This window comes from Olea europaea, unplaced genomic scaffold (genome assembly GCF_002742605.1).
Source record: "Olea europaea var. sylvestris unplaced genomic scaffold, O_europaea_v1 scaffold3089, whole genome shotgun sequence".
In the NCBI taxonomy this organism is placed as follows: Eukaryota; Viridiplantae; Streptophyta; class Magnoliopsida; order Lamiales; family Oleaceae; genus Olea; species Olea europaea.
This window is the reverse complement of record NW_019249625.1, coordinates 75,307-86,206: the sequence shown is the minus strand read 5'-3', so window position 1 is coordinate 86,206 and position 10,900 is coordinate 75,307. Positions and strand designations below refer to the sequence as shown.

The 10,900-nt window shown below is 35.1% G+C and overlaps 1 protein-coding gene and 1 pseudogene across 3 annotated transcripts; one reads left to right on the top strand and one right to left on the bottom strand.

The window, feature by feature from the left end:
• Window positions 1–1,442: 1,442 nt before the first annotated feature.
• On the top strand, window positions 1,443–2,403 carry LOC111385097 (annotated as a pseudogene).
• Window positions 2,404–2,478: 75 nt separating this feature from the next.
• Window positions 2,479–10,463, bottom strand: LOC111385100 (CDP-diacylglycerol--serine O-phosphatidyltransferase 1-like). Of its 3 annotated transcripts, XM_023009467.1 has the most exons (15): window positions 10,108–10,463; window positions 9,316–9,400; window positions 8,303–8,498; window positions 7,949–8,014; window positions 7,781–7,840; window positions 6,505–6,595; window positions 6,156–6,210; window positions 5,990–6,069; window positions 5,732–5,848; window positions 5,534–5,618; window positions 4,582–4,673; window positions 3,953–4,019; window positions 3,304–3,490; window positions 3,100–3,188; window positions 2,479–2,989 (listed from the first exon to the last, which is right to left on the bottom strand). In XM_023009467.1, the coding sequence occupies exons 3-15, from the start codon at window positions 8,464–8,466 to the stop codon at window positions 2,865–2,867; spliced, it is 1,278 nt and encodes a 425-aa protein (XP_022865235.1). In that variant the 5' UTR covers window positions 8,467–8,498; window positions 9,316–9,400; window positions 10,108–10,463; the 3' UTR covers window positions 2,479–2,864. The 3 variants fall into 3 exon arrangements, with proteins under 3 accessions (XP_022865235.1, XP_022865234.1, XP_022865236.1); XM_023009466.1 differs by lacking the exon at window positions 9,316–9,400; XM_023009468.1 differs by lacking the exons at window positions 9,316–9,400; window positions 10,108–10,463 and adding an exon at window positions 9,593–9,747.
• Window positions 10,464–10,900: the final 437 nt, after the last annotated feature.

The window sequence follows — 10,900 nt, the reverse complement described above, 5'->3', positions numbered from 1 at the left end:
TGCAAGTATAGCACTATAGTATTTTAGATGAGTTAGGCAAGATTTAATTCCCCAAAAATTGTCACAGTTTATGCAGAGCACAACAGAAATATATTGCATAAAACAGTTCACACTCAGTAAACTTCTTACTTGACAATTTATTCTTGCAATAACAAATAAAACAATTTCTTGCCTAATTATGTAAAATGTAAGTGCATACACAAAAATAATTGAATAGTGTCAACTGCAGATTGTTGACTAGTATTGTGAATTCCTATACACCAAATTTAAAATATGCAGAAATTAACATAAATCGCAGTACATAGAAAAATTATGCCCTAATGGATTTCTTCACCGTTCCTTAATTCCCTCAGATTCTAGGGTTCTCGCATGAAACCCTAGACAAAGGAAAATTAAGGGGGTTCGAAGAAATCCCTAACTTAACCCTAATCAGGATTCAGTAAATATTTAAATTTGGACAAGGTATAGATTTCACCAGATCTGCAGTTTATTTCGAAGGGTACCAATCTGTTTCCACAGATCTGCTCAAGATTCAGATCGAAGAGATTTCGTGTACAACAGAAACAGATCTATTAATTTTTTATAGTTCTAAGTACAGTCGTGTTAGAGAATGCAAGATTTGAACAATAATATTTTGAAAAACGAATTTTAGCAGTGGCTCTGATACCACTGTTAGTCCCAGTTGTTCAAATCTTTTATTCGTTCGAGTATTTTTCAGTAAAATACAAAATCTTAAAGTGCAGAAAAATTATAAAACAACACAAAGAATTTTCGGCCAAATGCCCCGAGGTTCGGCGACCAACTAACGCCTACATCCCCGTTAAGCATCCATACGGATTAAACTCGAATCCACTATCAAGATACCCATATTGGGCAAAACCAAGTTACAAACATATGAGAGTACACTGCCGTTTCTCCTAATCACAAGAGGCCCTCAGATTCTATACACAGATGTCACACAGAGATAAATCTCAACAATTCTTTAAAAGGATTTCACACAGAAATCACAAAGTAAACCCACAGAAAAATGGAGAGTTCGAAGAGGAAGAACGACAGTCAAGAAAATGAAAAGTTAGGGTTGAACAAAATATCTCAAACCCTAGTTATATGAGGCGTCTCCCATAGACCAATCCAACAGTCACAAATATGCCATGCGTAGGAGATCCAGCAGATGACGCATTTTGGAGTTAAATTGCGTTTCAAGAAAACACGACTTTGTCAAGTCTAGAACCTTCGGTAAGTGTGTTAAAATCATTGGGCCGGGTCATGCAAAATGTCAATTGGGCTCAAAGATTTCAGCAGCCCAAATCCTTACAACTAAACAGGCTGATGGGGTGTTTTAAACAAGCAGACCTGTAGGCCAAAGATCACACTGGCATATTAAAAGAATTCAAATAAAAGAAGGAAAAACAAGAAATGGAAGGATATAGCGAGCTGTGTTTATGAATTCGTTCCTTTGCCTTGTGTGGATGTCTTTGTTGTTCAGTACCTCCTCGAAGCTATGGATGTCCAGTGAGTAAGCCAAAAAATGGTACTGTCATAAAGTATGCACGAGATGGCTTCACAATAACTTTACTTTCTCTCGCAATAGTAAAATATAATCTCTTCTTCATGAGAATATTAATATTCTTGTATCCATGGACCGAATTTTGATAACTTCCTGCTTTTATTTCTATGAGTATGCAACTTTCCTTTTTTCTTTTTTCTTTTTTATTTTTAACTCAAAATCAACTTATTCCTTTTCCTAAATAATTGATTAGGATCCCATGATAAATCTCAAAAACTCACAATTCCACAACTAGTGAGCACAGTCTGGGATATATGTTCAGCCCTTAAGAAGACTCCTTCCACTAATGTAATGGCAATTGGACGAGCAATGACCCAAGTTGCAGTTTCCATTAAGGAGGTTCATTGTGAAATGAAGGAACTGAAACTACCTTCCTTTGACCTAGCAGATGAAGCTTCTGATATCATAAGGTAGACATGAAAGCAGAGAAAAACCAGACGACGATAATGATTCATGTGATGGAGATCTGGGCAATGACCTGTCACTTAAAGAGATTAAGATTGCTCATTTAACTATCAGCCATGTGTCTGAAACAGTTGCATTTATCAAGGAACTGATTCGCTTGTTTAAGCAGGAGAGTGGAGATGGTTGTAGTATCTCAACGGTTCTGTTAGAAAAACTCTTGGTGCTCTCTCAGGGAATCGGAGTACAAGTTGATGAGGTGGGGACATGCCTTCATCCACCGCGAGAAATTTCTGCAATTAAGGTTGCTTTTCGAGAAGCTTTCCAGCGTTACTTGCGAAACAGAATTAGAGCTAGGAAATCCAAAAGCCTCTTCAAATGATTTTGTTACACGCCTCTAAGGAAAAGTTTTAAGTATTGTGTACTAAACACACACTTGACTGTCCTATGAACGAGTACAAATTCTAGTCAGATGTCAAATCCAGAATGTTGTCATAAACAAGAAAAGATTATCCTAAAAAATGTATCTGGCATTATCATATCGCTTGCTCACAAGCATATATAATTCAAGGTAGCTGCTCAAAATAATCAGATGTTCGCCGACACAATTGAATTACAATTGAAAATAAGAAAGAGAAAGGGGGCTGCCTATGGGGAAAAAGAACGGTACTGAAGATGAAGGAGGTTGCTTTCAACGAGCTATGCTCCACTCGAGAAAAAAAATCGACCTTTACTACACCTAGTATAAAAGAATCAAGGTTCTCTACATGAATCGGTTATGATGTCTAACCTAAAGGAGTAGACATTTGTAACTACAATTGTGATGTGGATTTACAGCAAGACTCATTGCCACAATGTATGAATCTAAAGAATAACTCAACCACAAATGCACTTATCACCGTTTTTTATACATCACCCTTTGCAGTTGCCATGACCACGCAGCCAAGAATATTACAAGGCCAATCCCAACAGACGTCCAAAAATTTACCAACCACTTGGGCATGGGATTAGGAAACAATCCTGCAAAATGATCGAATAAGAGAACATTCTTCACAAAAGAGTACAGTGAAATCAACAAATCAAGTGAAAATTGCAGAAACGTAATTAACAAAAGATAATAAGAAGCACACCATGTCCAAACTTGATGCAGATGAGGAGTTCCATTATGCAGATAGCAAGAGAAAGCCAACAAAATGTTCCCACCTTTTTCTCCGGTTTCCTATAAGTGATATCATTAATCAAGCAAAAAGTGAGAAGATAATACGCATATTTTGCAAACGCCAATGCCCATTATCTATACAGCATGCATCGGAATTGAGAAAGGCACAAAATACCTGTCCTGCAGGTAAGAATTGTATTCACGAATTGTTGGTATTGCTATAAGCCACCAAAAAACCAATCTCCATACTATGAGGGGGTTTCGTGGAGGAATCCAAAGGCAAAACTTGAGAAAGAACGTATTGAGTTCCACAGTCAAGAAAACAATGCAAAGGCTGAGAACTTGAACAAATCGTAAAGGACCAAGAAGAGGGTGCCATAAATCAAGTGAAAATTGCAGAAACGTAATTAACAAAAGATAATAAGAAGCACACCATGTCCAAACTTGATGCAGATGAGGAGTTCCATTATGCAGATAGCAAGAGAAAGCCAACAAAATGTTCCCACCTTTTTCTCCGGTTTCCTATAAGTGATATCATTAATCAAGCAAAAAGTGAGAAGATAATACGCATATTTTGCAAACGCCAATGCCCAATATCTATACAGCATGCATCGGAATTGAGAAAGGCACAAAATACCTGTCCTGCAGGTAAGAATTGTATTCACGAATTGTTGGTATTGCTATAAGCCACCAAAAAACCAATCTCCATACTATGAGGGGGTTTCGTGGAGGAATCCAAAGGCAAAACTTGAGAAAGAACGTATTGAGTTCCACAGTCAAGAAAACAATGCAAAGGCTGAGAACTTGAACAAATCGTAAAGGACCAAGAAGAGGGTGCCATTCATCTTTGTCCCACCGTGCAGGTGTAAATTGACCCAATGTTCTTTTGACCTGCAAATGAAAGGAAGTAATAAGTACCCTGTTTATATAAGATCATAATTGGCAACCTTTTATCTTCTTACAGTAAACCGAAATGGAGTTTTGAAGGAATAAAAGATGGATATAGAAAAGAGACAGTAACATGACGAGGAATGAGGTGGCTAGCTGCGAACAAAACCTGACACAGGAGATACAAGGGTAGTCAAGGGGAATAAGCACGCCTAATAATAAAATTGGTGGTGGAACAAGAAGGTTCACATGACAATAAAGGATAAAAGGGAAATGCTATAAAAATTTTAGCAATACATAACAATACGGAGACCTTTGAAAAGTGTAAAATTGCTAAATGTTGAAGCTGAAGAGATTCGCACGGGAAAGCATATGAGAAGTTTTAGCTATTTGAAGATATCTTGCCAGAGGGCAGTAGAGATCTAAAACATGTCAAGCATATTAAACATGAAGACCAAAAAGTTCTGTTTAATGATGCATAACCCGCATTCAATTCAAACATATATCAGCAAATTAAAGGAAAGGATACAAAAATTCTAGAAGAAAATGTCGAAAATAAGCATACTTTCCCAATAAGGTTTGGATGCTGGCTCATACCAACCCATTTGTAAGTTCTACCATCGAAGTAGCGAACAGTACGCATTCCTGCCCAAATACCTGTAGAGCAACAATAAGAAAATGTTTTACATTCCTTATTATTCCTTAAAACAGTAGTTTTTTTCATAACATAGTATCACTGTTTGACTTTGAACTAGCAAGAGATATAGTTCCATGGTTGTCCATCTACAGGCTATTAGCCAATAACAATTTGACAAATATAGATGCAGACAAGACCTTAAGGTGGTATCATCGAGCTCTGGGAAACTATGATGGAGACCAGGTTGAATTATCCCAGTTTCACATGAGGACTTTATGGCACTAGTAAAATCTAGATAACAACATTCTGATTAGTTCATAAAATTAAGTTGAAATAAAGTAGCAGACGAGATCTTCAACTTGAATGATGGACATATGGCAATAACCATTTCAAGTTAGTTTTGTCTAATGATCTGCAACATGTTTCCTTCTTTAATTCTAATTAACCATTTGCCATTGATATTTCAAAATCATCAAGTCCTTGCTTGGAAGTACTATCGACGAATTTTATTATTTTCAATCTTAGTTGCACAATAAATGAATCACTGGAAAGGTCATCCCAAAATATGCATGTTTGACCTAGATAATCAATAGTTATGCATGATGGCAGGTGGAAAAAGCAAATTATTTTAACTCCTTTTCTAATCATATGGGGAGAGAGGTTAAGTTCAGATTTCAGAGGTTCCACCATAAACAATATGTAGTGTTATTTGGTCGGTGACTCAGCAAAGATGAGATTATTGATAGCATATCTCAGAAGTTGACAATTCAATTTAACTCGACACTAGAATCATGTCCAATATTGCAAACCAAACATACTCGAATAGTTCATGGAACAAACTAACAATCTGTGTCTCATAACAAAATCAAAAAGTTCTTACCAAACCAGTTGCAGATTAATATATCAAGAATAATGCTATCCCACCAGCATTCGTTGAAGTTGGGTAACATGTGGCGGAAGGTTAGCTGAGAACACCAGCATAAATATCGTCTTAAAGAACTAATACACATTTTCCTTTAACATTTTCTTGGAATGAACATATAGCAAAAGAAACACGCAGAAGGAATTAAGGTTTGACCTCCATCAACTCAAATCCAATTGAAAGTACCCACAAAAGAGGCTGATTGCGAATCATGATAGCTTTCCCCCACCATCCAAGAACATGTGCCAGAACAAACTCATCGAAAAGTGTCTCCTTAAAATCAAAATAAATCGTAGTCCTTCAGCTCCAGTAGAATTATAAAGTACAACATATAATTAGAAAAGGTTAACAAAAAATAAAACTTGCATAAAAACAGAAGTAACAGATAAAATATTAAGAAAGAAGATGTCGTACATAAACATTCTTAAACCTGTTTGTAGGATTTTCAGGCACATAAATTCGGCAATCAGCACCGTAGGATCTTTCAGGCAGTTCTGCATCAGAGAAATTACAAGTAATTAAAGATCAAAAATTATTACAAACTTGCATTTGTAAAGAAAGCGGAAGGTATACTCCTTACCAATACCAAGATGAGGATGCAAGTATTTCATAAATTGCCGAGCATCATCACGCCTCTGGAAACAATGAAAAATTAGCGTGTCAGAATAGAATGGCTACAAAAACGAATCAATGACTAAAAATTGTTACCAAAAAACGATTAAAATAAAAAGCCCTATAAGAATTAATTCAAAAAGTATCCCAGAATCAGTTATATGGAAACAAAATCCATATAAATAATAAATCTTTATGTTATCAACTATACTTGGCGTACAGTTTATAGCAAGAACATGCTGTTACAATTTACTACAGTTCAGAAATCTGTCTTTGTAGCTATTAGGTACTCAACGAAGCAAACATTAGGAACTGACCTGAAAAAGCAAAAATGTCAATGCGACGAGGTACACGACAGCTATTCCATGAACAAGGCGCCAAATTGCAGGGTGTGGCCTGACTAGTACTCTGTAAGCAAATAAATTAGCAAACCTTGAGCAAGTAGACCAACAGGTTATATACATAGATAAAATTTAAAGTAAGCATCAAACATCCATATTTACAAAGGCCTTCTATAAATTTATCTCGTTCACCCTTGATGCTCCCTTGTAGAGAGCGACAATGACTACCGTAGTGTAATATATTCCAAGTCACATACCTTTAACTGGAACTAATCCCTTCAAAGTTGCCACCTCTAATTTGAAAAACAGTGGAAAAGGGAAAGACGTTGCAATAATAATTTATATAGCAACAATTTTCTTTTATTAGTCAACTAAGCATGGGCATTAAAAAATACATCATTTTGTAAAATTACAATCTTAAAGTAAACTTATACTCCATTTGACATGAGATTAGTAGAAAAAAGAATTTAGTAACAGAATGAAAGAACAAATAGATTCAGAAGTGGATTTTTAATATCGAAATCTAAGTAGCACTGTAGGTAAATCATGGAAGCATTTCCCTCTTACTTAATTTCAGTAATGATTGACCACTAAAAGAACTTTCCAACTAAGCCAATGAGATGACCAACTCCATCCAGTGAAGAGTCAGATGTAAAAGAAGATTCTGAAATATTATGGCATTCCTCTATCTAAAATGAAGAAGTGATGGACTATCAAAGACGTTCCTCTGTCAGGCTTCAATTTCAAAATAAAAGAACTTTATCAAAACGCCAAAGAAATTCTTTATCTTCTTCTGTATGCAGCCTCTACATGTTATTAATTTCTGATTCTTGGATAAACTGAACTCTAACGGATGTCCATATTAGATGAGTATGCAATGACATAAACATTTAAACCAAATGCTATTCTTCGTAATCTTTTTGCTTGCAAGGACTGAAGAACTCAGAACATCATATAACTACAATTGCATTACCAAGCATCAAAATTTTACAACTCTTCAGAAACCATATTTCGACATCTGATGAGTAGTTAAGCTAGATGTTTAGAAAATGGATCTACTTTCAGTCTCATATTTCTGCATGCAAGAACTTTCTAATCCTGAGACAATTCCTCCAACCAAATATAACAAAAACAAAAATCATAAAATTTAGAAGCCTCAGGATGAACCAAACATATTTACAAATATCAAAATAATTCAAACTTCGATGAAAAGGCCAAAACGTACATTAACAAGAAAGTATAAGCAACTCACGTAGAAGGAGCTTGAAACAAACAATACGCAAGAAACACTGCAATCATTGCCCATGTACCCCTACCAAAAAATAAAAATAAATAAAAAATAAAAATTCAACATTGGACAGTTTAAAAAGTATGTTCATAAAGCAATGCAAATATAGCACACGGATAACCAAGCACATACCTTTTTACAGAAGTAACAAGATCAATTGCAGCACTACGTTCAGGCTCAAGCGCTCCACTTGCCCATCTGGTAGAATTTTTAATATACAGAATTAGTATATTCAACTTAGCTTTGCAGTACTGTATCACTGTGATATAGTGAAGCTTCTTATAAACATTATGTAGTAGTATTCAAATGCTCCGAATGCCAGAACTAATAAAATGAACATATGTAATCATCTCCAAAAAAAGAAAAATGGAAGGGAAAACTCCTCACAATATAAGTGAGATAATCAACTCATTCCATCAAGAAGCGAGCCACAAAACTATAAATAGAGAAAAGAAAGAGACTAAACTCACAGGTTAAGTAACTTACACTAGGAAACATGCACCAATAAGTAACATTGAAATGGTACGAGGTTTGTATGCCAAAGCAGTCCATATATCAAGCTCGTCCTCTACATTTGAAGTGATCACATCACCATTTTGATGAGTGGTAAGATCCTTGTGTCTAGCTCTCCTATGCCCATTAAGTTCCATAGGATAGAATCTAACAAGATTCGGTTTCCTCGCTGCAGATCAAGAGATGGAGCAAATGAGATTGTTGATCATTGTCATAAAGTATCATAGAAATAAAGTAATGAAACTTAAGTCAACTGTAAAGGTCATTACAGTTAGTTATTAAAGAGGTAGAGAACAATTTGCACATGGCAACTGATGCATTCATTTAAGTACCCCGTGTCAAAAAATAAAATTAAAAAAATTAAAAAAAGTAAAGCAATTAGTGTTAGCTGAGCCAACACGATGAAGGTCCTCGAGGCTAAATCATGTTATGTTGACAGTTGATGGCATAGAATCTTCACTACCATCATGACATTCTTCCCCACAATTAAATTCGTAACTCACCACCATTACAAGTTAATATGACAACAATCCGTCTTTGCATCCAAATCAAATCTAAAATTTAAAGAATAGATAAGGACACAAACTAGTTATGTTCAACTACAGTCCCCCAACCATCCCAACAACAACAAACTAACACCTTTTTTGGATAAGTTGCAAATAAGAGGGACAGCTTTTAAGCTTAGCAAAACATGCAACTATACCATGTTAATTTTGGTATATCCCTCTTTTCTAATCTCCTCTGGGAGGGGGGGAGCCCCTCATCTCTCTCTCAACTTAATTACAAAACATAATATCAAGCAAATAATTTAAACATAGCGAAGAGGTACTAGAACAAATCAAAACTTATTAAAAAATCTTACAGCAATGGGCAAAAATTAAAGGCCAGATTTTTCAACATCTATTTGACACCCTTTTACCGAATATAACAACTTAGCACTAAATTTCAAGAGCTAGAATAATCTTGCGAAAATTACCATCATTTACCTTGTATTCATTACTTACAACAAAGGGAAAGATCCACAGCTAGCATCAAATTTAAACCCCAAAATGATGGAACTCCCTTAAAATGCTACCAGTACAGAATCAAATGCCGAAGGACATATAAAATTCTCAAACAAAAGAAAATATGTGCTGAACAGTAAAAGTCAATCGAACAGCTGTCCAAAATGGCCAAAACAAGTAAAGTAATCCAATTCTTCAAAATTTTTAGGCATAACATGTAAAAATGACAATATGATTCAGTATTTTAAAACCATCCCACCTTTTATAAATCCTTATTTGCCTTGTGTGGATGCTGAACAGTAAAAACAGTGTAGAATACAGCATACTGAAGTAACAAAACTCTGGGTAAAATTAACCAACTTCACAACAAATGATTAAAAGAAAAGGAAAAGACTGAGGTCACTGTCAATCCCCACATTTAACAAAACCCAGTAAAAAATCGAAAAAATTGCAATGCATGCAATCAAAACCCAATAAAACAACGGGTGAAACTTCAAATGAAATATTCAAATAAGGCCCAGAAAACGATAATTATGTACAAATAACGCTGACCCAGATTTAATCTCATAAACACGCCAAAATTATGAACAGTGCATGCGAATAATTACAGATTTAGACCACTATTTACAGAAATGCAGAGAGAGAAGAAAGAGAGCTGCAAGTATACGAATCCGCATTTGTGCTTAGAGGTGTGTAGGCATACACATACTTACACATCCGATTAATTATAGAATGGTTAAAGGCGAAATGCACTTAATTTTTCAGTTCACTTACGTGAAGAAAGGCTGAAAATCAATCCCCAGTCACACGATTAAACGACTAAGCAATCTCAACAGTCAAATTAAATATAGAGGAAGAAGGGTTGATGAAGAGTACAAAAGAAGAGAGAGTTATCGAGATTTGAAGAGAAAATAATGGCTGAAACCTGAAAGACTGAAACTAAAAAGGACATTTCTCTCACACACGCACAAACTCTCTTCCTGTACTGATATATGTGCATGTGCTTATATGAGCCTCTATAAATGTGAATTTACAGTGAGCATCAAGAACAAGGGAGAGTGAGGAGAGATTTTCAAGATTTGAGGGGGTGGGCTTTGAAGTTCAACTTGACAATTGTAGAGAGAGAACTTTTGTTGTAATAAAAATTAAATTCGGATTTTTTATTGACACTATATGGGAACATATATGTTTTCTTTCTTTCTTTTTTTCAATTGAGACTCCACTTTAAAAGTTAAAATCATTTTTTTCTTGTATTCTTTTTCTTTTTCATTTTTTTAGAAAAATTACTCTTAAATTTTCTCCTTGCACCTTAACATATTTGGTAAATCTTAAGTTAAAATAGTCGAATATATGTTCTATTCACATATTTTTTTAGATTCCCAACTTAATATACATATTATCTTGATATTTCATAAAATTTGCAATTTATAAGTACTTAAAAATACTATTATACTTTTTTATAACAAGGAAGAGATCATTCATCCTTAACGGTAATTTGCATACATACAATGTGCTCAGTGATTGAAACGAGGTGGGGATAGGTGGGACGGAGTGAGGTGGCTGCTAT

Coding starts and splice junctions, on each gene's coding strand:
- LOC111385100 (XM_023009467.1), bottom strand. CDS start 8,466: ATGGAACTTAATGGGCATAGGAGAGCTAGACACAAGGATCTTACCACT. Junction 5,619..5,731: donor TTGGATTTGAGTTGATGGAG/GTCAAACCTTAA, acceptor TGGTGTTCTCAG/CTAACCTTCCGCCACATGTT. Junction 4,020..4,581: donor ATCCAAACCTTATTGGGAAA/GTATGCTTATTT, acceptor TTTCATTTGCAG/GTCAAAAGAACATTGGGTCA.